Raw genomic sequence first — 25,865 nt, forward strand, 5'->3', positions numbered from 1 at the left:
CTAGTATAGTCGTCGACAATCAATAAAAAATAGGAAGATTCCCCCAAGGCCTATGTAGGCATCTTACTGCACAAGTCAACATGCACCAACTCTAGAGGAGCGTTTGCTCTATTCTTGCTTTCTTGTGGGAAAGCCTTTCTCTTGCCCATCATGCAAGCTTCACATGGTTCTTTGATTTTTGCTACTGTAGGTAAGTGAGCAACCATACCTTGCTTCTGCATCTCCTTCAACACTACAAATCTGATGTGGCCAAATCTTTCATGCCAAAGTCTGCTTGTGCCCTTGTGCCCAGTCTAGCGGTGGCTGTAAGAGCACTTATCTCATACAGGTTGTGCCTCCTTACTCCTATGCCAACAAGATTGCCAGCACTATCTAGAATTTTTGCTCCTATACCATCAACAGGGCATTTTGCGTTATTTCCAACCGTCACAGTGATGGGTTCCTGTAGAGGCTACATGGAACAATATAGACCCTACTTGCAGGTCATGTGATGGGAGGCACCACTATCCAACACCCATGAATGAGTGGTTGATGCTTCTTGAACTGAGGAACACTCTTCCTCAATGGCCAGAAATAGATCCAACTCTGCTTCTGCTATGTTAGCTATCTCTTTCCCCTTATCTGTCTTCTTCAGGGTACCATTCTTTTCATCTGCTTTCTTGACTCGGCAATCTGCAATCACATGGCCCTTCTTCTTCAGTAGAAGCATTCTCCCTAAAACCTCTTCTTGCCGCCCTTCTTCTTTTTGTCACCACTAGTAGAGGACTCACCTTTGGTGGAGGAACCACCTTTGCCTTTCGCAGTGGTAGAGAATGTAGCATCCCCACTGCTGCCTCCATCTCGAGCTTTAAGCCTCAATTCCTCCTCCATAAGTAAAGCACATAACTACTCAAATGACAATGGTTGGGGTCTCACCTGAGTGTTAAGCACTGTTATCAGTCCATCAAACCTTGGTGGACATATTCGGAGACACCACCAAGCTAGATCTTCGCTAGTCTTTTGTATCCTAGCACTAGCCATCTGGTCATGCGGACTTTGGTTCAGGTTATGAATGCCTCCGCTCTCTCCTTCATTAAAATTCTCAGCTGCGAGGCGATCCTCCAGGTTTTGGATCCTTATCTGATTTCGCATCTCATACTCACTCTTCAATATGTTCCAGGCCATAGTTGCCTTAGATGTATGCTAAATCAAGGTCAAAACACTATCAGTAGTACTTGTAAGACGAGCTTCTTTGTTTGCAGGTATGAGCAGAGAGCATGTAGCCAGCCCCAGGGGTGTGTCAAGGGTGGGGGGCGTAAGTCAGTGTTGAAGCTATCAGGGCCGGTAGTGTGCTTATTGAGGGCTGCTCTTAGTAGCTAAGGGGGCTGCAAGGCTATCTTCTAGCCCATACCAGCTCCACATGAGGGCGCAATAGTGCGAGATCCATGGCAAAGCTATAGCATACAAATAGCAGAGTAGCAGAGTGGGGTGCACAAAGGGCATGGCCACCAATAGTAATAGCAACAGCAATAGCTCAGGGCACCACACATGTAATTGGGTGTGCGTTATGGGCACTAGCAACAGGAGGGTAAAGGGGCCATGCGGGATGTCGCATGTAGGAGGGGGTGCGCCACAGGCACCAACATCACCAGCAGCCAGGCGAGGAGGTGGGGGGAGAGAGATTGAAAGATAGAGTGTAGGCATCATGTAGGAGTAAGAGAGAGAGAGAGAGACAGAGAGACAGAGAGAGACAAAGAGAGACAGAGAGAGACAGAGAGAGACAGAGACAAAGAGACAAAGACAGAGAGAGAGAGAGAGAGAGAGAGATATGCTAAGTTAAATAGTAAGTTGAATGTGAATCAATAGGCACCATTCCCTTTCAACCCTGAAATATCACTAGGACCATCAATGGCGATGGTCACAGAAGCATGGATCTCCACCCACTGTTGGATCCATGCCCTTGCATAATCATAATTTTGCATGCCCAAATTTATCACCTAAATTATGTGATTCACTTCAATTCATCGGGTGCTTCAATGCACTCAATGAAATCACTGACGCCACTCACTGCGACCAGCCCGCTGCACCACGACCAACCCACACTATCGAATTGTTGTACGTGCACCATGATATTCTTTTTTTTTGCCATGCTTTGGACCAAGGCATGCTTACACCCATTCCATGAAGGGGGGGTGGGAGGGTGAAATGCCCCCCTAAGACATCACCAGGGGGTTCTAAGGGGGGGCAAAGATACATGAAAATTGGTGCATGAGTTACTTATGAGTTGTGTGGTTAAAATTGTAAGATAAGGGTGTGGCTCACATAGCAAGATAACAATGGATAACCTGCTTATATCTTGTATCTTCTCACTTGCTGGATAAGAAAGGCACAGGATTGGATGTTTATTTGTGAACGTGACCCACACTGGGTGAACCACGTATATTGGTGTCTCTTTGCCTCTTCCATTCTGTGTGCTTTTTGTATTGTGTATTTTACACATTCCGCTTCTCACATGGTTGCTCCATTATCGCGTTGCTCCTAACATGACTCACATGTGTTAGGTATCACACCTATTATTGCCTAGTCAACTAACCAATTAGTTCCACCTAGTAGCTTGAATAAAATGTTGAATCCAGCTTTCAGCCTATCGACGGTTGATCACTGATTTTCTAGTTTCCTCCTGGGAATTAGCTTCTAGAGCCGATTTCTACTCCCAACAAGCAAAGCAAGGAAAAAAAGAAAAGGAAACTTTAGAAGGAAGCGAGCTTTTCCTAAAACCAACTAAGTTTGGAAACCTTCTTTTTGTAATGCAGATCTTCATCAAAACTCTCACCGACAAAGAAAGGTTTGATACCATCCATGGATGCCGATTTCTACTGCCAATAAGTGGAGCAAGGAAAAAAAGAAAAGGAAACTTTAGAAGGAAGCAAGCTTTTCCTAAAACCAACTAAGTTTGGAAACCTTCTTTTCGTAATGCAGATCTTCATCAAAACTCTCACCAACAAAGAAAGGTTTGATACCATCCATGGATGATTTTTTCATGTTAGTTTTGTTAAGAATCAAAACTTTTAAAAATCAAAGTATGAACCATTTTGCAAAGAAACAAAGTCTTTAAAGTTGTGGCTCCATAATATCATGCAATATACAAAAATGCAAATTGTCTAATTCTCCATTGCATCCTTTCGACCCACTTTGTAGCACCCATGATTAGTGGGTTGCATTGTGATCCATGAGGAATCCATTCCCCATGCTCATCCTTATCATTCTTCAATACAACAGGCTATAAACTACTTCTATATCTATCATTTTCTACTTCCATAGGTTCTGCCCCTGCACCATATGATTAAAATTAGCTCTTTCTACCTCTTTCTACTTCCAAAGACCCTCAAACTTTATGCCTTCTCTTCTCTCTTTCTGTATCCTGGTCTTTCTCTTTCTCTACAACTCTCTCTCTCTCTCTCTCTCTCTCTCTCTCTCTCTCTCTCTCTCTCTCTCTCTCTCCCCCTCTCTCCCTCTCTCTCTCTCCCCCTCCTTCCCTATTTCAAAAAACATAGAATACTTCTCTCTCTCTGTCTGTCTTCCAAGGTACCCCTCACACAAACAAACAGCAAATTATTTTGAAATACTTAGTTTAAGATTTGCTCTCTTCCTACTTTGTTTCTTCACAAACAAAGAAAACATTATCAAGATCATATCACTCTCTCTCTCTCCCTCCCAAAACTCTTTGATTAGGATCTCTTTTTCTTCCTTCTTTCTCAAATACTTCCAAAACCTAGTAGTTTGAAATAAAATCTATGTCTCTCTCCCTCAATCATCCCCTCAAATGGAAGAAAACATAGCAGTTCAAAATATAATCTCTCTCTCTCTCTCTCTCTCTCTCTCTCTTCCCTTCCTCTTCTATCCCTCCCATACTAGCGAAGAAACAAACGATTATTTTTTGTCTCTCTCCCTCACTCATCCCCTTAAATAGAAAAAAAAGCATAGCAATTTCAAATATAATCTCTCTCTCTCTCTCTCTCTCTCTCTCTCTCTCTCACACACACACACACACACACACACACTCTCTCTCTCTCTCTCTCTTTCCCTTCCTCTATCTATCCCACCTATACTAATGAAGAAACAAATGACTATTTTATGTCTCTCTCCCTCACTCATCCCCTCAAATAGAAAAAAACATAGCATTTTGAGATAATCTCTCTCTCTCTCTCTCTCTCTCTCACACACACACACACACTTTCCGTTCCTCTATCTATCCCTCCTATAGCAGTGAAGAAAAAAATCTCAAAAATAGTCTTGTAGTTTTTAATATCATCTACCTCAATCTCTCCCTCTTCCTTGTCTTTTGTAACAAACATATAGACAAAATGTGATACAAAAATGTTTCTACTTAATACAGACAAAACTTTCAAAGAAAAATCACTTGATTACCTAAGAAATATGAGAGAAATATGTGTTCCTTCTTCTGGAGTTAGCTCTCTATGCTCCAAAAAGGTAGAGAGAGAGCCAAAAATGATAAAACACTCGTTTTTCTCACTCCTTCCAAGTAGATTTAGGTCGCAACTTTAGGAGTTAACTCTCTATACTCCAAAAAGGTAGGAAAAGAACCAAAAATGACAGAACATCCGTTTTAATCACTCCTTCCAAGTAGATTTAGGTTGCAACTTTGGTTTCTAAGAGAGAGTGAAATAAGTAGAGAATGAATGGAAGAGAAGAGGGATGAACACAGCTTGGGCAAAAGTTTCTCTGAGAGATTTTTGAATGTGGAAGAAAAAAGTGAGCAAAGAGGAGAGAGAATGACTAATTAAGAGTGGAATGAAGATATATTGAAACCAGCTACTAGAAAGTGGCTGGAATGAATGTTTCAAACATTTTGAAGAGAGAGAATAGGGAGAGAGTTGGTTAGGAAGTCAAAGTTTTGGCCAAATGGTTGAACCAAATGGAAAACATGAGCATAGTTCTAGCTAGGTGATAGTTTGCCATGGGAGGAAAACACGGAGTCCTAACATGGTCAGGGCAAGCCTACCAAAGATAATTTTTTTATTGCGAAGCACCAATGACGTTTTTTGCGGTATTTTGAGAAAAAACTAAAATTTCCCTTGGATTTGGGGAGCCTCTCTTACAGAGAAGTCCACATGGCATAATCTCCTTCATGGATACCATATTCCCTTATCCAAGCCTCTAATATTTTAGTAATTCTCCAAAGGCCCCTTTTTTAGTCCAAATTTTTTGCAGCACTAACCTAGGACATCATAGAGAGAGCATGCATATGTGTGCCAAACATCTGGATCTGTGATGGGGATGGGTGGCTTCCCCTCCGATAGGAGTCTGCAGCTCTAGATAGGGTCCCCCCTCTGAAAGGATCCAATCACCTCATCCATCATGTGTATGAGGAAAGCCTGCTTCTTACACCATGTCACTTGGCATGAGATCCATTGTGCCTTTGGTGCATCCAAGCATCCCAGTGGTCGCTCACGTGTAAGGTGGGCTCTCATCTCTCGGCAGTCATCATCAAACCAGGGGTTTTGGGGCATTTTCCCATCTAGGACACATACAAATCGACTTGGTGGAAAGGATCTAGTGTGGCAGCCTACTGTATCATCAAGACAAGGGTATCTGAGGCATGGACAAGGTCCATCCCTACTACAAGTAAGACTAGAAGATCTGAGGCCAAGTGGTTCACATATATTAGTTCAAGATCATGGCTAAACACGAGGTACCGAGGAGGTTCCTCCTCATGGTTGGCAGACCTGAGATACGAAAGGCAAGGAATGAGTGGTTGTTCCCAAGCGGAGGAGGGGCACAATGAAATCCTATATTTGTGGGGCTAGAGCTAGTGGACTTAATAGGTAGTCTAGTGTGCATCCTCCCCCGCCATGTGGGAAACAAGTGAGCCCACTAGATGATGGCCATCTCTGGAGACCGTTATATATGATCAAGTTGTGGATAACCCCCAACTCACGTAGATATCTCCCGTATGCTGTCACTGGTGCATCTGCATCTGCTGACTACCTCACTATCCCCATCTCTACTGCATCGATCTTTGGCACTATGAGGGTATCATCATCAAAATCTAGTATGCCAACACTTCTATTTCTAGTACATGCATTGAAGTCACCCAGAATGAGGGTGTCCCTTGTCTAAAGAGCTCCATGATGTCATCATGAATAGTATCATATGGGTTGCGCTCTTCTATGGTGACTTCTCATAACGGAAGCGGAACGGAAGAGGGAGAGAGAGAAATAGAGAGCCACACAAGTTTTTGGTGGGTGTAGAACACGCTAATCTTCTTTTACATTCATTTATATATGATTTTGAGTATTGTACATAACCGGGGTAAAGGCATAGTGACCTTTAACCCCCACAACCTCCCACTTAAAGGACAATGTGCCTTTAAGGGAAAACAACCAGTGAGCATACTATCCAATGCCCATCAATACACAACAATACTCAAACCGTTGACTAGGTAGACTCTTCGTCAGTATATCTGCAGGGTTATCATCTATATGAACCTTTACAAGCTCTATGCACTTGTCCTCAAGTACCTCCCTGATGCAATGGTACCTAACCTCAATGTGTTTGGTCCTTGCATGAAAGACCAGATTCCATGCTAGCTGAATAGCACTCATGGAATCACTATGCAATGTTGGTACACCTATATGAATCCCCAAATCTCCCACTAGCCAATCAAGCCATATAGCCTCCTTGCAACCCTCTGTGGCTGCAACATACTCAGCCTCTTTTGTAGACAAAGCAACGCACTTCTGTGCACGAGACATCCACAACACTGCACCACCCGCAAAGATGAACACATAACCAGAAGTGGATCTCCTACTATCCACATGCCCTGCATAGTCTGAATCTGTGTACCCAAGTACACGCATGTCTCCTCTACCAAAGCAAATGCACACCTCCTTGGTACTCTTCATGTACCTCATGATGCACTTAACTACCTCCCAATGCCTCTTTCTAGGATTAGACATATACCGGCTAACAACTCCCACTGCAAATGCAATGTCTACTCTAGTAGCTATCATAGCATACACAAGACTCCCAACCGCTGATGCATAAGGAACCTTGGCCATCATGGCCCTCTCCTCATCTGATTTGGGACTATCTGTATGACTCAATTTCACATATGGAGGCAATGGAGTACTCACTGCCTTCCCCCCCACCATATTGAAATGTTGCAATACTTTTGTAACATACTCCTTCTATGAAAGCCAAAGGAGTTTCCTACTCTGATCACGCATGATGCGCATGCCAAGAATATGACCTGCAAGTCCCAAATCCTTCATATCAAAGGCCTCATGCAACTTGGCCTTTAATGCATCTAGCTCATAAGTATTCTTGCTAGCCAATAACATATCATCCACATATAGTGCCAAGATTATCAGGCTATTATCCTTAGCCCTTTTAGTGTAGAGGTAGTGATCAATTTCACTCCTAAAACCCTGGGACCGAATGAAAGCATCAAACTTCTGATACCATTCTCTAGGCGCTTGCTTAAGACCATAGAGACTCTTCTTCAGCTTGCAACCTAAATGCTCTTTTCCCTTTCCTTCAAAGCCTTCCGGCTGCACCATGTAAATTTCCTCATGCAGATCCCCATGCAAGAAAGTTGTCTTAACATCCATCTACATAAGCTCCATAATGGATGAGGGAGTGGCAATCAAAGAGTGATTGTGCGAGATTTGGCAAAAAGGAAATTGGGGCTCCCAAAAATGTGTGTTGTGCATGTCCTTGAATGTGCAGATGTGGTGTGCATGCAGATTGCACACTCAAAGATACATGCAAATGACCTATTTGAAGGTGGGTCCTTCGTCCATGTTGAAGACAATGTCGTGGCGTATTCGCATATTTCGTTCTTCAAGCATGGGATGCTGCTCTGGAACGTCACGCAACCAAATGACGAGGAGGGGGATGTAATGGATGGAAGCAACGATGGTGGGATCGAGAACTTCTGCGAACTAATAAATGTAGTCTTGCATATGGGTAATGAGGCCATACAATGTGCTGACGGGGGGAAAGTTGAGCAGGGAAAATTGTATATGACTTTAGAGTCATTATCTCGCATTGCCCAAAAAATAGACCACTTCCACCTACGAGGCACGGGCATGTACATAGGGTGTATACGGCAAGAACAACATGCATCATAGTTAATGGATCCAAAATTCCTACTTTTGCAAAAATGGTACCCTCCAAGTGGGCTGAATCCTTGCTTCATCAGGTGTAGTGGGTACCTGAGAGGGGTTCGATTTGATATAGTCTCCTCTTGCCTCGGGTTGATGGGTCTCTTCCCACTGATGGGGTAAGTCTGGCTGATGAAGGCAATAAGTGCACAGACTTCCATGATATTGACTGCTTTGAGGTCGTAGCTTTGGAGCTTGCCTTTTATTATACAATTGGAGGATTCCAGTGGGAGGGTACCCCTCCATGCTGCAAAAGAAATTGATAGGTCTGTTGAGCCTCCTCTCTATCACGTTTGCGGATCCACTTGAGGCCCTCGGCATAGAATGTGGGGAGCATGCCTAGGTAGGGAGGTTATTAGCCTTAGTGAGTTCCAAAACCTCAGAGTCTACAGGAAAAATTGAGGACTTGAGGATACACCTACATTAGCTTCAAAAATTGATGAGGATGGGGTTCAAGGGGAGATGGTGGATGTCTTGGTCCTCTTGAAATTGGAGGTCACCTCTAAAAAAGGCCATGGCCATGATTGAATGTGCATGGAGAGAATGGCGGCGGATGCCATCTAAAATGTATGTGGGTGGGAGGCGGTGAGTGAGGTCTAGGTGATATTGGATAGAGGAGATTTTGAGAATGTTGAATTGAAATTGGAAGGTGTCTTCCACTATGTGGGGTTTGAGGGCGTGGGTGCTGAGGCGACAGATGCTTCTACTACCTGTTCATATTCCTCCCCCTGTTGATTGTCCATTTCCATCTCTTTGGTAGGTTGGGTCTGCGCGAGTTCTAGCTAGTGGTAAAGTTGGTTGTATTTTTCCAAATGTTCGCAATTGGAGGCGTGTAGGGATTTGATTTTTTGGTGATTGGCCTACTATGACCTTTCTTTCTCCTATCGATATTGCTCTGGGGCAAGCTTTGCTTCATTCATTTGGAGAAAATTTGTATCAGCTCGATTGTTTCCGTTGAGATCTCTTGTTTGAGGACCTCATTCCTTTCTTGTAAGATTGCAACTAATTCTCTGGATTTGCACATTGCTTCCTCGAGGCTCTCTTCTACTGCCTATAGGCTGACAATGCGGCTCTAGTCTAATTGGAGTTCCTTTGTCAACCGTTGGATTTGTTCCTGGTTGTGGGCCTATGTTATAGACGCTTTTGCAAGTACCTCTTGCCACCTTTTGTAGATATTGTGGGTGATGTTGGCCCCAAAAAATCCATGAAGCGGTCCTCCATGAGTTCAACATGCACGGGTGCCTGCTCTTGTAGAGTTTTTTGTACTCGGATGGAAAACCATATGCCAGGTTGGCACAATGACCCAAGGCCTCTTGTACATCGATCTAGTTGGTAGTAGCAGATGGGCCTACTGCTTCTCCAATGGTTTGTTCGCCCTTAAGGGATGCCAGGAGGGAGGCAATGTGTTGGGATAGGTCAGGGGACTGCTGGGATTGAGGTGTGCCTAGAACTTGGTTTGTTAAAGTTCATGAGATTGTCATAGATTTGGTCACCGGTCAGATCCCCTTACTTGTGTGCTTTTGGATCCTTTTCTCCTTAATCTTGTTCACACCTAGGGGCTTTGTGGCAATAATGGAGGGGGTGGGGTTCCGTGAGAGGCATCATGACCTTCCAGTGCCCTATGCAAATTGCCTTTTGCTATGCTCGTTCGTGTTTGATATGCTACCATGGGAGGCTTCCCTTTCCTTCTCCTCCCATCTATGCTTTTGTGCTTCTTCTTGCATTGAGGGTGCTTGCGGGTTGGGGCTGGCAGCACACCTCATAGGGTGCAGTGTGCTACTCCAAAGTGTCTAGCCACAGCAAGTGGGATGTCTTCATTGCATCCTGAATGATCAACATTAATAGCATGGGGTTGTTGATTTTTGTTGTGGCTTGTGATACTACACTTCCAGCTCCTTGTAGAAGTAGTCCACCCAGTTTGTTTTGAATTGCACTAGCTTGAGAAGTCAAAGCAAGAGTTTTCCTATGACCATGTTGTGGTATCCGACATTTCAACTTTGGTGAGCATGCGCAGAACTCAAGCTTGACATAGGTGGGGTTCTTTGTGTCATCGAAGTGGATGCCCCCCTTGTGGCAATGAGCGTTGCATTTGACCCACTCAGTAACTTCTGCTCCATCTGTCATACCTTAACAAAGGGCTCAAACATCACTGGAAACCCATAAATTGCCTTGATGGCACTAAGGTTGAGCTAGAAGTGGTGGGTGATCCCTCATTCATTGGTGAATGATGTGAGCTTCATGGACGGAGTGTATTTATAGATGAGTCACCAAACTGAGGTCCAGGAGTTTTTAGACCAGGGGCATGAGACCAACAGCTTTGAGGAAGGGCTAGACTTCAGGGTCACGACATGCTTCATAGCATGTGTAGGAGTGATAGGAGATACAAAATTCTAGGTTAGGCTTGTAGTGGAAGGATGAATGGATTGCCAAGCCATTGAGCGTAGTGAGCAACTCATGACCTAGGGGGGATGTATTGGTAGTTGTGATAGAATGCTCAGTATAGAGAGGAGCAGAGGGGACAACTTTTCAACACTTGGTGGGGCGAGAGGTGGAAGCTTGACCACTCTCTTCAAGACGGGGTTGGCCATGGGTTTCCTCTACCAACTCTTGTTTGGTTATGTGATCGGGAAGGGGAAGACACAGAGGTAGAGTGATGGATGGAGTAGAAAGGGGAGAAGGTGGTTGAGTTATGGCAGTGGACGGAGTAGTAGATGGGCTTGACAAGCTTGTAGTGGAGATGTGAGTTTGGCTAGACTCCATGGGGCCAAAAGAGTGGTCGATCACAAAAAGGTCACTCAAAGAGTCGGCTAAACTCTCGGAGGAAGAACTCATGCAGATAGAAGGATATCGGGGCAGGGGAAACCAAGCAATATGGCTATGGTGGCAGGGTTGTCAATTGGAGATTTCTGAAAAACATTTACAAGAGTTTGGCTACAACTGGTAACGCAGTGGATTTTTGCCCTAGGGTCCTCCTTTTATAGTTTTGCAATGTGGCGCACACTGCACTAATAACCCAACGATGTCTTTCCTTGTCTTTGACATTTCTAGACATTTCTTAGGACTATGTGGGGACTAGATGGATGAGAGGAAGAAGATTATGTGTGTGTGTGTGTGTGTGTGTGTGCATGCGTGCATGTGTGTGTGTGCGCGCATGTGTGTGTGTGAACCTGCACCCGCATAGCTATGTGTATACATGGTTTTTTTGTGCATGTCAACATGTGCATATATGTGTGTTGCTAACCATCTTGTTGATTTAGATTAAGTGAGATTAGGGGAATTTTTTTTCCTTACTATTAGAGTACCCTTTGTTTAGTTTGTAACCATAGTGCTCTTGCCATGTATTAAAACATTATCACCTCATCTTACATAAAGAATGATTGTCCTTGAACAGCTTGTCTACACTTTTGATACGCACCTCTCCTACTATCTCCTTGTTTTGCTATTAACTTGATCCTTGTAGAGCCAGAGTATTTCATAGTTTTTGTCCTCATGAAACATGTAGTCATGGTCTAGCTTGATAATAGAAATTCTCTGAGCTCGGATGTCATCTAGACACAACTATCTCTCTTGAACTATACGAGCTTCAAGCCTGCAAACTAAAAGGGAATTGAGTAGTGAAAAGGACTTATCTAGGAAAAACTTAGTACTCTCCCTTCCACCCCTATCATGTTCCTACAAGTGATATGTACAAGACCTACTTAGCATGGACCAAGGCCAGATACTAGAAAATGAGATGGAAAAGCATCTCACATTTTTGCTTTCTGCTATGAGACCCAGAATTAGGGTTACTTTTTTTCCCTCTAGATAAAAGAAATTCTATTAAGTCTTGAAAATCAATCATACAAATCAACAATCTGAAGGTGCTAATCATGGAAGAAGAAACAAGAACCTACTTGTCAAAAATAAAAACTATCCTTATTCTAACGAATCCAAGTCACTGCCTAGGGAGACTCTATAATAGGGGATAACAACAACCAAGGTGGTGGGTTATACATCCAATGAAAACCTCTCATAGTAATGATATAAAAAATGCCTACAAGCAAAGCCTTGCAAAAGCACTTTTCAGCAGTCGCTCTAGAACCTAGAGTCATGTGCTCCCAAACGGCTCACAGGGTGAATCTAATGTCCCACTAGATGGTGATGAGGGTGGCTTCTAGGGAAACCTGGTGGCCTCCCATCACCAAATTGTAGTGGGAAACTCATACGTTCCAAGTAGTGATGCTGGAAGCTATCTCCCATACAGTGTCCTCTGGCAATCGCTTAATCTTGGAAACATATTACCTTGGACCTTGTAAGCTAGAGAGGTTGGATCAAAATGATGAAAGCATGACCGCCCATTGTGAGCCATGCCACCATCCCCCAGGTTGAAGTCACACTGCATCCGCTATGTGCTGGCAATCATGAGAGCTGCTATCTAGATCCTCTTTGTGGCACATTCAAAATTCTTTAGGACACTCGATTTAAAATAGGATTCTTGGCAGATCCCAGTGAAGATTGAAGATTTCTCAAGATTGCTTTATTCACTCCTTTTGGCCTCTACCAATTCAATGTTATGGCCTTCTCATATATATAGCTTCCTAGAACGAGCATAAAGATGCCCTTATGCAAGTTTTATACCTCTTGCAACAATATAATTTAAAATTGAACCCATAGAAGTGCAAGTAGTCATAGTCCAAACTAAAATATCTTGGATTTATAATTTCAAACGATGGCATTCGGCCTGATCCAGCAAAGTTCAAGGCTCTCCACAATTTTCTAGTTCAACCAATGCCGAGAAGCTTCAATAATTTGTGGGCATGGTAGGTTTTAGTGCTCATTTCATGTTGGAATTGGCACAATTATCGGCATCATTACAAGATTTGTTGCATAAAAATGCCAAATCCCTTTGGTCTCCCACAATGTCAGGATGCCTTTGATCAAATCTGCAACATCCTCAAGGAATATGCTCTACTATGCCACCTCTGAGGATCATTCAAGGGCCATTCTCTTGCAATGCCGTGACGTTGACCATCTACGTCTGATCCTTTATCTCAGTCATGCACTACCAGAATCAAGAAAAGAAATATTATGCCATAAAGTTGGAATGTCTAACCATCGTGTGGGCCATTTTCAATCTCCACCCATATGTCCATGGCACCAACTTTGAAGTACATGCTGATCTTGCAGCTCTAAAAGGACTCCTGAAAAAAACAGAACTTGCAAGGCCATTTGTCCCGTTCATTTTTGTTGCTTCAAGACCATACTTTTCGCATTTCTGGGAAAACTCAATCAAATTGTTAATGCCATTTCTTGGTCCCATATTGCCGTTGTACAGACAGATGACTCCTTACCTATGGCTTCCCGGATGCCTATTCCAATCCCCCATTCTTCACCCACCCTCCCTATAGTGGACGAACTAAAGTTTCTACAAGAACAAGATCCAGATGCCATCAACATCTGCCAACAATTGTAGTCCAACAAGCCGCCTTTATATTTTCACCTGATAGATGGCCTACTTATCACCAGCCCCCTTTTTTAGCCTTGGATATATGTATTGACCAGTTGTCATCATCTCTAATTAGATTCTTTTCATGATGGACCTTTTGGTAGTCACTTTGGCTTTTTGAAGATTCTGAAAAAATCCAATGTTAACTACCCTGATTCACATTGTCACATTTTCGCCTTCCCATGTAATCTTGTAAATATGCACAATGTGCCTAAGAATTTTATGGGGAATTTCCTTGGAGCCATATCGACCAAAGTAGATCTTAAAAGCTAGGGACATTACAATAGAGGAGGTAGGAAAAGAATGAGAGTATTGGGTTGGCCCTCCATTCGAAAGGTGGTATGTATAAATGCCCAAAAGTTTGACTTTGGTCTTCAGTTGTTGTATGCAAGGTTTGAGGAATACATGTCTCTCTCCTTTTCAAGAGTTGTGTCTTATGTTATTCTTGCCTCTTGCCTTTAGTGATTGCAACTCATCCCCTTACCCTTTTCTTGTCTCTTGAATCCCTTCCCCTTCCCCTCTCCGTCTTCCTCCCGCCTCTCCCATCCCTTCTCCCCCTTTTTCTCTTGTGGATTCACTCTGGCAACAACTTTAGAAGCCATTTGGGTGACACATTTGGACCATTCATACTTGCATAGCTCCCACAAGGAGTATCTTGAAGTAGGAGTCTCCATTGGCATGCTTTCAAGATCCCCACGACATTGTTAAGGATGGTGTAAATTGCACCATCTAGATAGGGTGTTAGGGGCAAACTCTAACCCTAACCCTAACCCTAAGGGGTTCACATGTTTATGTTCAATACAACATAGTGTACATGTAGCTATATTGTGAGCACTCCTAATAGAGAAGTTCATTCCCTTATGAGAGATATTTGGAGAGCAAGAGAGTTTGTGAAAACCATAGAAAGAGAGAGAGACTTTTGTGAGACCTTCAAGTACTTATAGCAACGTCCAAGGCGCAACGACCTCCTTCACGAGCTAAGACAAGCATCAACGTCAAAGCCCAAGCTTCAACAAAGCACAAGGGCAACCAAGGTGCTACACAACCTGCAACCTCCACCTGCTAGGTGGCTTCTCCAACTCATCAAAAAGCCTCTTGCAAGCAACTATCTGTGCGACAAATGCCTCCAACGACACGCTCAGATGAACTACAGCTACCACCAGCTCCCACGGTCCTACAATAGCCCATCAACACCTCTGTCAACCCAAGCAAACCTTCAATCAACTCAAAAGAGAGTCCCATGACTCGCCTCCACTTTGTATGGGCTAGCATAGTAGCAACGACAGACGGACTCAAAGGCAGGCCATCACGTTCAACAGATGAGTGCCTATGCTCCTCAAACACTCATACGACGGCTTATAAGCTGATGAAACTAGGATAAGAGTTGCGTAAGGCATGAAAGTTGAGAAGTTACAAAGGAAACTTTGGTTTGATCGCAAATTAAAGAATAAGGACCTCAACAAAGGTGACCTTGCGTTATTATATAGTGTAAGAATACTAAATGAAAGTTGAAGTATCGTGGTATGGGTCTGCCGTGCCTGGTTGTAGAAATTACTCCTCAAGAAATGTACCGCATTGTGATGCTCAATGGAATTGAACTGGATGGGTATATCAATGGCAGTAAGCTTAAATGCCACTATTGTCCACTAACTCAACAAACTCTCCAAGCCATCCATCGTGAAAAGGAATAGTAGAAGAGCTTGCGCTCATGAAGAGATAGGCCAAGAGGAGGCTAAGGCTAGAAATGCCAAGCTCCGTCCAAAGCCAATCATGACAATTTATAAGGCTATCCTAAAAAATTATAACACTTTTGATGAACTAACAATCGATCTAGCGAAGTTGTGTGTGTAGTTGCAAGGCTCAAGTCATTGAGCACCACAACTCACACGTTGGACTCGAGAGCTAACCGCAATTTCCTTGCTTAGGATGTATGGGAACGATTACTGGAGGTACCTATCACCCCTCAACTTGCTAACATTAGATCTATAAGGGGACCCACAATGCAGGTCATGGGTTATGTCACCATTACAATGTCTGTGATTAATCATGCAGTTTACACTGAGTTTTTACCATTACAATGTCTATGAATAATCATGCAATTGACATAGTTTTTAATCCTGCCTAGTGGAACTAGTGAGTAAGAAGTAATCTCGGGCAAGACTTGGTGTTATCTCATCAACTGCCAGATTGACTGGCGAGGGTGAATGGCAACTTTGACGAGTGGTGGCCGCACCTCATGTTGGAAAGGTCACCTCCCCATCTGTAAGCCCCCAAATGAGGAGTGCGTGGGGGAGGGAGACCTAGGGCAGGATGTGCCTGAGACCTTGGCTATCTTCTAGGGCAGCAAGGAGCTGAGGTCAAAGGACGGAAAGTCTACAGAAGTTCCAGGTGGAGCACGCGGGCTCGAGTCTAGAGATAGCCAGCTGATAGGAGGACCTTGTGGTAAGATCAAAGGACCACACCATTGGTGGGACTCTGGATCTGTCTCTTGTATTGTGTCCATAGTTCTGGACGGAAATATATATATTTTGGTGGTTTCTCTATTTGGCCGGTTCATTGTCTATTGATGAGTCTGCACATCTATTGAATGCACGTAAGTAAAGAAGTTTGTGATTCCACACCCACACCGCACACTGTGTGAGCTCCTGGGCATTACTATAAGTCTTCCGCTGCGTGTACCCTCTGTTGGGTATTTTCTAACACCTCAGTGGTGCCTCTTTGGCACAAAGATAAGAGTAAGAAGTTGCACCCAACGGTTGCGGTAATTCCCTTGTTGCCAACTCTCTTGATCCCTAAGGAATTTTGCAAGTCCATCCTTGTCGAAGGCCTCATTTCAACTGAAATGACCCCATTGACCCCATGTAAAGCAAGTTTGGAGGAGGAAGAACCAAGAGGAGCCAACACAAGCACTGCAAGGTGCCAACCCCTTGTCTGCCTCCCGACAATGTGCCTTGCCAAAGACTCACCCTAAGAAGAATAGAAGAACGTGCCAAGCACCAACGATTATGGCTACAAAAGCCCCGATCCTACACCCCCCCAACAAGTCCCGTTGATATAAAGGTTGACCCTATGCTAACCTGACCGCAACAAGACAAAAACAAGGAGTCTACAACAAATCTCTCTCCATGAATGGTAGCGGCCCGACTTACCAACCCTTTAACATCTTGGTTGGCAACTAAGTATGCCACCCCCATTTGACACTGACTTGCACTCATCACTATTTAGGTTTCAATAATCACAATGTCCCCGTCATCAATGGCTTCCACAAAATCAACATGCACTACTTCATTAGGGAATGTTCTAGCCCCAAGGGTCCATTTGGTCAACACATGCATAAACTCACATCTTCAAACATGAAAGCATAAAACTCGAGTTCCCCCTCATGGTTTCATTTTCAAGGTGAATCCTTTCTTCTGTCCAACATCACCAACCCACACCTCTAAAACTCAAATCGAGAGTTTTCAAAGAATGTCAAGTGTCCAAAATAGTCCAAAATTTTCCAAAAATAGCCAACTGGAACACCACGCTGAAATAAGGATAACTCAGCGCACACTAAATTGGCAATTTAGAGCATGCTGAAATAATAACTCAATGGCCCATTTCAGCGCAGGTGGAGAAAGCATTTCAGCACAGGATTTAATTCAACACACGTTGAGTTGCCGTTTCAGCGCACGCTAAGATAGCTAAATCAGCACACGCTGAAATAGAAATCAATAAAACGTGAATAAGCAGTTGTAACCAGACTCTTGCAAAAGGAATTTAGAAACATTCCTGGCTTCCTGCAACTTATCTCCAGCCTCCAAATTTGTCAAAACTTTATGAACTCCAGCTCCAACAACTCCCTGACCTGAGTGACCTATTTAGGATCTATTACCTTCCATCTACCGTTGTAGCTCCCCCTTCTTTCTGTGTCTCTTCCCCTGCCAGGCCCCATCACCGAAGAGGAGCTAAATCCTGACCCAGAGCCCGAGTCACACCACCACTTGACCAACAAAAAGAAGAAAGACCACAATCGCAGCAGCACCGCTCTAGACGGAACATGCAGTGACCACATGCATCACGCCCGCTCTCGGACAACAATGGCTGGAAGCCCTTGGAAGAGTCGTGGTCCACTCCTTGTACAGATACAAGCCAAATCTAGTCTTCTGCCTATTTTATCTGCAAGATCCAGAGGTCGTACCATACCTAGAGGCACTCAAGCTAATGCCAATGGTGGACCGCCGCCTACCTTGCTACCTAGATCTCCAGCTGGTGGCGTAGTTTGTCGATCATTTTGACAATGAAACAAAGGTAGCTTTTGTGGTGGACAATAAAGGGAAAACCACCCACTTCCAACTCAGCATTGACGCCAGAGCTGTTTTGGCTGAGCCTGTCCCCTCTCATTATCGTTCACTTCCATTGACAGTTCCTACGCTCTCATTTCCTTAGTGTACGTTTGCCCAGTTTTCTCTGTTCGCTATGATCTTAACAGCCCTAAATGTCAGATGCTAAACCACTCCCACCCTTGCGGGCGTTTCTCCTATATAAGGGGCCAAAGAAAACATTCCTTATCACCAAGAAATGGGCTCTATCAGGTGTTTGATTCCATATGCACAACCTGACATTGTGCTACTAATAGAGTCGCACATCACAGGTTCATTGCCATGCCAAGCTGTCAAGGGCTTGGTTCATGTATTTGCTTTACACTTCTTGTGGCTTGATATACTCGACAAATCCAACATATAATTTCGGGGTTCAAGGAGCTTGCTGGTCTCCGCAACTTTGTTACCAATTCCCATTTACAATAGGCGTTACCATTTGGATTCTATGTTGGTGAGTCGAGCATTTTGTTAACATAACTAGATACCACAGTAACTTCCAACTTATCTTCTTGTAGTTTTGTAAAAGACAGGTGTTGAATCGATATTTGAAACCTCAGTTTGAATTGAAGAAAACAGAAATCGCAGCGTACAGATTTTTAGTCGAAGAAAAACCAATATAGTTGTGGCTGCAGCGATATGAACAGACCAGGGTAGGGTGAGTTGAAAAACACACACATGATTTGCAAGCGAAACTGTACAGGTGCATAGCAAAACAACTATACTTGTGAGCGCAGAGATATGAACCTAAGATTTGACTAAGTTGCTCGGACATTCCCCCAGCATCACACATATTACGGTCACAACAGAAGATTTGGGTACCATTTCTCAATGGGCCCAAATACACAACACCAGTGACTAGATGACACCTAAGGAGGAAAATTGGTGATCATCCAAATTGTCAGCTGCCTCAGGTTCCTTGCATGAGGGACAATGGAACCAATGAGGAGTGCTAACTTTTGCTTAGCTAGCTCTGACCATATCATCCAGACTCCATTCGATCCATGGCTTTAACAGAGCACTCTGTGGTGAGACAGTCAGCTATAGGAGAGCATGCTCTCCTCACACAGGAGGGGCTCTCGTATGTTGAACCATGTGTAATATGACAGCTAATTGAAAACAGATGACCCATGGGCTACATCTCCAACACTTGCTTTTGACAGTTGCCAGTAGCAACTGATGAGGGCTTCCATGCTGAATTGTGTTTAATACAACAGCTAGTTGAAAACAGATGAGTCGGGCACCTACATCTCCAACCCTTGCTTTTGTCAGTGGCCAGTAGTAGCTGATGAGGGCTTCCATGCTGATTTCTGTGTAGTACAACAGAAAACAGAGATGAGTCATGGGAACCTACATCTCCAACACTTGCTTTTGTCAGTAGCCAGTAGCAGCTGATGAGGGCTTCCATGATGAAAGAGCTACTTTAATTCTGCCCTTCCAACCCAATTGCATCCACCTGGAATCATCGTCTACTCCAAAGTCCTTGTGATACCAGGCCTTCACAACAGCTCGAGATTTGGACACAACTGAAGGATTCAGAGGCTGTAGCTCAAAGCCAGCTCTCTGAAGGCGGGCTTGCCACTGCCTGTAAGTCTCTGGCCTCTCCACCCTTTCTGGACCTTCACAAGCCACAATATTCAGGATATCCCTGCCCATACACTCCTTCTCAATCATCAACCTTTCGGGACAATCGATGCCTACTGTGGTTTCAATCATATCAAACTTGCTGGAGTAGTAGTAGATAGCCTCCCTGAAGCGCGAGACAAAGAAAGGTGCATTGTGGCCTGCATTTAGCACACCGATCACTAGAATGTCAGGATTCATGCTGCGCATCCTGCTGAGGACCTTCTTACGAGGACTGGAAGCCACCACAGTCTCATCCAAGAGATGTCTGAGCCTGTTAATGCAATTCACTACCAAAACTTCCCCCTGTCTCAGATGCAAGGACTCGGGTTCTATGTCTTCCCACTTGCTGGCAATAGCTTGGTACTCGAATTGCACATTGTAAGTTCTCGCATACTCGGCCAAGCGTCTCCCAGTCTCCTCCACCCTCTCTGCAGGGTTGATCCCAGGTTGTGGAAACTCTATTCCAGTGATTCGCAAGAACGGAGGTCCTCCCTTGCGTTCTGCTAGCGCACTGATGAGACATGGCCATTGAATACCATACAGAATCCCAAAGTCCACAATGTGCAGCCGTGAAGCCCCCTCAGCAGCCTTCAATATACTCTGATTCGCAAAGTAATGCGCTATTTTCACATAGGGGCAGACTTCAAACATCAGATGGTATGCCTTCAACATCCTGGCTGCCGAGGGCATGTGGTTAGACATTGCCGTGTACAAACGCGGTCCTGTCCCAGAGAGGCGTGCAAACAACCCTTCAGCGAAGTAATAAGCCAGCCGCTGCGTTGAATTACCTTGAGGAGAGGCATGTTGCCGAATATCTTGCAAAAATTCGTTTGATTTCCTCAAATCGTTAGCTGCAACGGCTTGAGCACAGCTCGCCAACAGAGCTCTAAGATCAACTGAATCAGGCTTGTCCGATCGCTTCACGCTTGCCCGCGTTTCCTTGATATCCTTATACAACCGACAGCTCTTCCCTCTTGGTGACCATTCTCCGAAGAGCTTCGCAAAATTTTCTGCTTTCAGATCTTCGTTCTTCACAAAGGAAAGCTTCTCGTCAGAGCTCTGAGATGAAGCATTTCCTTTAGGATCAGCAACATCGCTCAGATATTCTTTCTTCACGTACAGCTGCCCAAAGTCATCAGATAGAGAAATCCTATCTCCTGTTCCGTTCATCGAGTTCCTTGGAAAGCTTCGAGCATCCTCTTGCAGCTGCCTCCTCTTGTCAAGCACTTTATCTGAGGTAGCCCTTCTGAATCCATCTTTGTTATTCCCGTTCCCGTTCATATGGGGAAGGGAGTCGCTTGTATTGTACTGCAAATCGTCAGACCTGACCCTCCTGAACTTACCATCTGCTGCCTTGTGAGGCAACGATTGAGGAGGACCTTCTGGGCGAAAGCGATTCAGAGCTTCGACCAAATCAACGTGATCGAGTGCAGCAACGGAATTTTGCAAGGCAGGAACTGTGGAATCATGCGAGATTGTTGACTTGGCCAAACCGTTCATGAGAGGGGTGACCGAATAACTTTGAGCTGACTGGAAAGTATTCCAGGATCCATTGCTGTGCATGCTTGGAGGATATCCTAGAGAATCGGGGGAGTCGGAAGAGCCGCCTGATGAGAAAAAGGGCTTGACATCTTGCTCGAAGCTACTAGCACTGGAAGAATCAGGTGGCCAACGCGATGGCAGATCCGGTACCGGAGCCTGCTCTGGGTCTGCAACCAGGATATCATCGATCCAGTTGTAATCGTCGGCGCTCTCGTCTCCTCCGGGGCTGGAGCTTGGAAGAGAAGAACGGGAAGACGAGTCATCGCCCAAAATCTCATAGAAACCATTGACGATAGCCTGGTAAGCGATGCACTCAGTCTCCATGCACTTGCGGTCTTCCATCTCTTCGTCCATGAGCATGTCGCTGATGAATTCGAGGGCAGGGTCGAGCATGATGGAGTCGGAATCGTCGGAAGGGGAGGGGGAGAGGGAGGAGGAGGGGGCGAGGAGGGAGGAGGAAGCGTCGTCGGAGAGGGGGGAGGAGGACCAAGACTGGGAGAGGGCGGCGAGGTGGGAGTGGAGGTGGGAGAGGGAGTCGGAGGGGGAGGAAGGGGGAGGAAGAGGGGAAGAAGGGGAGGGAGAAGGGGAGGGGGGGGGGAGTTTGTTGAGCTGAGTGAAGAGCCAAGCCTGCTGGAGCTGCGAGGAGAGAGGAGTTTCCATGGCGAAGGCGATGGAGCTGTGAAGAAGCTGGCTATGGCGAACTGTAGCCCAGCACAAACAAGATGACGATGAAGAAGGAGAAGAAGAAGAAGAGGAAGATGAGAATGCCTTTGGCTGCTTCTGAAACCAAATGAATTAGTCCTTGCCCGCTTTATAGACTCTCCCTCTTTCAAGGGGTTTCCTTGCCCCCCAAGCCTCCTCCATCTTCAACATTTTGAAGTTTTTCCCGGATCCAATTTTTTTGCTTCCTTATCACTAGATTGCCTCCCATTTTGTAGATTTTACACACTTGAGGAAATATTTTATACACATGCCCATGGAAGTGTTGCAGGTTTATTGTATATCTCGTTTGTAGGTTTTCTCTGGACACTCCAAGTCGGCTCCTCATTTTTCTTTTCTCTCGAGTTCATGTGCTCGAGCGCCCACACCGACTTTTGCGTGTATTTTCTTGGCCGAACTTTGCAGGCTTGTTGTATATAGTTTGTAGGTATCCTGTGAGCACCAGCTAGAATGTACCTATTTGATTTGAAAATCCCGACATTTATATGATTTTTGAGAATTTTAAGACCCAATCTCGGCTAAGCATTTGGATTTTCCCTTAATATTAAGGTCTTGAAAAAAAACATTGTATTTGAGCATTACTGTCCGCTCAAAACTAAAGGTTTTTCTCGAATTTTCAAAAACCTCGTTTTCACGCCACTTTGTCCACACAAATATTTCAACTTTTTTCACCACATTTTCCTGAAGGTTCCTCAACATTGATAAAGCCAATTGAGTCTTTACCCAAAAGAATGTGGAGCCAACTCTAAAAAGCCATTTCTCTTTCAAGCTTGCGAAGCAAAGCAAAGTGACATAGCTTGAAGATCTCTGGCTGAAGTATATACTCCTTTGGTTTTTTTTTGGGAGCCACGGTGGACCTATGTTTTGGGATAGACATCACTTCTAAGTCTTACTACTAGGCAGAGCTTACAAGGGAGATATCCTGCCTTTTGTAAAAGTGGTTCAAATTTTTTTGTCTGACTAACCCCTATTTGAACACAACATTTTATTTTAACAGAACACAAAAACCTCTTAAGCAAGTCACTTTTGACCTGAAAACCTGGCCATTAGGTACATGGATTCCTCTAGTTTGCTTCAATGGCTACTCCCAAGGTCTTCCACATGAGGGATGAAACACGTGTCCCCACGACCTACTTACCAAGTCCTTACCAAGCCCATGAAAATAACACCAAATGTAACTAGACACATAACTCCCTCACACTTAGCTCTCACTTGGAGACATGATGTATCATCCAAGCATGCCTTTTTCCTTTTTGGCAAGAACAGACTTTAGCAAGCATAATAAGTAGTAACTAGTGTCACTATTGCACTCATTGAAAAGACTTTGTACCCTCCTACTTATTGTCGTCTTCAAAACAATCAATATGACTTTATTTGTACACGTATATGGCATCCCATCGATTCTTCACTAGTTGTCGATTCTGTCGCTTTTTTGAATGAGAAAACCATACCCAAGTTGCAACCTACATGTGCATATAAGCATCCCTTTCAACACGTATTAACATGGTTGCTTTGAGAAGTAAAGTTCTAGAGCAATCTATATTTTTAAAGATCCCACCTATTAGATTCCTTGCTTAAGCGTCATTGCTTATCAAAAATCACTCAGAAGCAAAAGTCCCATTCAGAATTGTGCCTTTGGATTCCATTTCCATTTTGATACTCTTTAGACTTACCAACCTACTACAATCATTGCCACGTAAAATACAAATTATAAAATAATCAATGCTGTGCTTCACCAAAAATGGCTTGGTTTCGGATAGCAAAACGTTTACTGAAATGAGATTGAGATCGTAACGATGCACATATCCTAAGGGTTTAAGGATGCTCTTTTATCTATGACCAAAAAATATATAAGTGGTCACTCTATGAGCATTGTGCCCGCCTTTTTGCATTAATAGGAGTTCCCCTTTATTTTTTGTTTTTTAAAATTAAAAAAACAATGTCATGTCAATTGAGAAATCATTTCTTGAGTCAAGGAAAATGATTTGTAATTTGTATATATTTACCTATCAATTCCATGCTAATAATCGTTTCTTACTATGAGGATAGTCACAAAGAAGGTCAAGGATGCACATGATAGATTGTAGAAAGAGACGTGTCTCAAGAGTAGTATCTTGTGCCAAAGACTATTATAGCAAACGCGTAGGCAATTAGCCATTTCATGTGGGCTATTTCATGTTCTGCCACATTTGTTCCTTATTATGTGAGATATACCATGGGTTTGACCTCTCAAGTTATTTCTTTGGGCCAGTGCTGCACACATGCTCGAAAATGCGCAGCTGGTAACGAACATTTTTAGGCCAACACGAGAAAATGGAAATGGAGTGAAGCGCCTCCAAACTCGCATATATGTGCAAAACGGCACATTCATTTTTGAAGGTGCCATTTTGAGGACCAGTGCGCGACTTTGGCATGAGCCAAATACCTTCCTCTGCAATCAACTTTGCCAACTCTGCAGGCAATCATGCGCTACACGGAGGCAGGTGCAAACTTTGAGCCTCCACAATAGTCCACACAGAGCTCTACTGTCCACACATTTACTGGCGAAATGAACAGAGTACCAGCTCCGAACCAATCTAGCACACTTTGGCACGTGTGCACTGGCCTTTTGTTCTCGATCATCCCTCTCTATTACTATTGGTTTTTATCTCTTTGTGTTGTCTCATCGGTGCTACCCACCTCTCCACCCATGCTTAAGAAGAACATGCATCCAGGTCGTTCAACTTTAAAATCTTACTCTCGGAATTGCCTCTTTTTGCAACCCTCCTTCATCACACTATAAGTTCCAAGAAAGTGAAGCACTGATATAGCTTGTACCATCATGGGAGTAACAACTTCTCATCCATCTTTTTTTTTGGGGGGGGGGAAAGCCAACGATGGTATATTACACAAGATAACGATTGATTTTGAGAGGGAAAATGGAGATAAGGTCTAACAATTGAAAAAATGAATCACCCTCCTCTTCAAAGTTTGTTTATCAACACTCTCCACCCGTGCTACCCGATTTAATGAGGTTGGAAATACAATGAAAAAATAGGTCACTACATGAAATACAACTTATGTAGCACTAGGAGGTGAGGTCAACAAAATCTTGAAAGTGAAGTTGCAAAGGAATTATCCCTCACATGCATGAGGAGGAGGTGTCTCCAAAGGAGGCAATGCGTCAACCATATCATGCTTCTAAAGTGTCATTAAGCTACCATAGCTCATGTGCCCATATCTGGCATGCCATAACTCCGATTCTGCATCGTAGCAGTGGGAGTGCTCACTGAAAGTGCAAGATCGGATCTTTTCTCATAAATATTAGTCCATATACTAGCCATAAGCTAGATGGGTGAACCTGTGAACCCTCCATTGCCTCCGTACATCTGGCCCTCCAAATATGCCAAGCTGTAATGCTAGCCAAAATCTCCCAAGATGTATCTACCGAGGCATAAGTAGCTCTGAAAGGAGTGAAAGGAACATCCTAGAGAGAGCATGACTCCACGTGTCGTCATATAATGAAGGATGAGTCTGAGTCATGTCCCTTGAAAAACACCTGAGGTTCAGTCAGAGATAACCATACTACTAATCCCCCAGTCATGAAGAAGGGTGCTCTATGAAATATGCAAAGAATCCTGGCAACACCCTTCCAGATCGTCCTAGCCTGTCTGCACTCCCAAAGGCAATGCTGAACGGACTCAACTATTGCATGGCATTGAGGACAAATAGGGTTAGCCCCGAATCTAGATCTCCACAGGTTCACTACAATCCCTCCATGAATAGAAAGCCAAAAGAAGAGCGTAATCTTTCTATTTCTAAGGGATTTCCAGAGCCTCCTCCAAAAGTTTTTATGCACCTCTGTAGAAATATGAAAACTATCCCAATGAGGAGCTCTGGAGGCCTCCAACCTGCTGAAATCTCCTGGCATTTTTGACTATGTAACAAAAGAAGGGGATGCTCTTCTCTCGATGCCCTTCATCAATC

General features: G+C 44.1%; 1 protein-coding gene across 1 annotated transcript; it reads right to left on the reverse strand.

Annotated features, from left to right (window-relative positions):
* Window positions 1–18,664: 18,664 nt before the first annotated feature.
* LOC147886023 (scarecrow-like protein 1) lies at window positions 18,665–21,941 on the reverse strand. Its single transcript, XM_087396063.1, has one exon. The coding sequence runs from the start codon at window positions 21,837–21,839 to the stop codon at window positions 19,386–19,388; it is 2,454 nt and encodes an 817-aa protein (XP_087252189.1). The 5' UTR covers window positions 21,840–21,941; the 3' UTR covers window positions 18,665–19,385.
* Between the last annotated feature and the right edge of the window lie 3,924 nt (window positions 21,942–25,865).

Source organism: Dipteris shenzhenensis, chromosome 25 (assembly GCF_047967505.1).
Source record: "Dipteris shenzhenensis isolate YYH24624 ecotype China chromosome 25, Dip_SZ_1.0, whole genome shotgun sequence".
NCBI lineage: Eukaryota > Viridiplantae > Streptophyta > Polypodiopsida > Gleicheniales > Dipteridaceae > Dipteris > Dipteris shenzhenensis.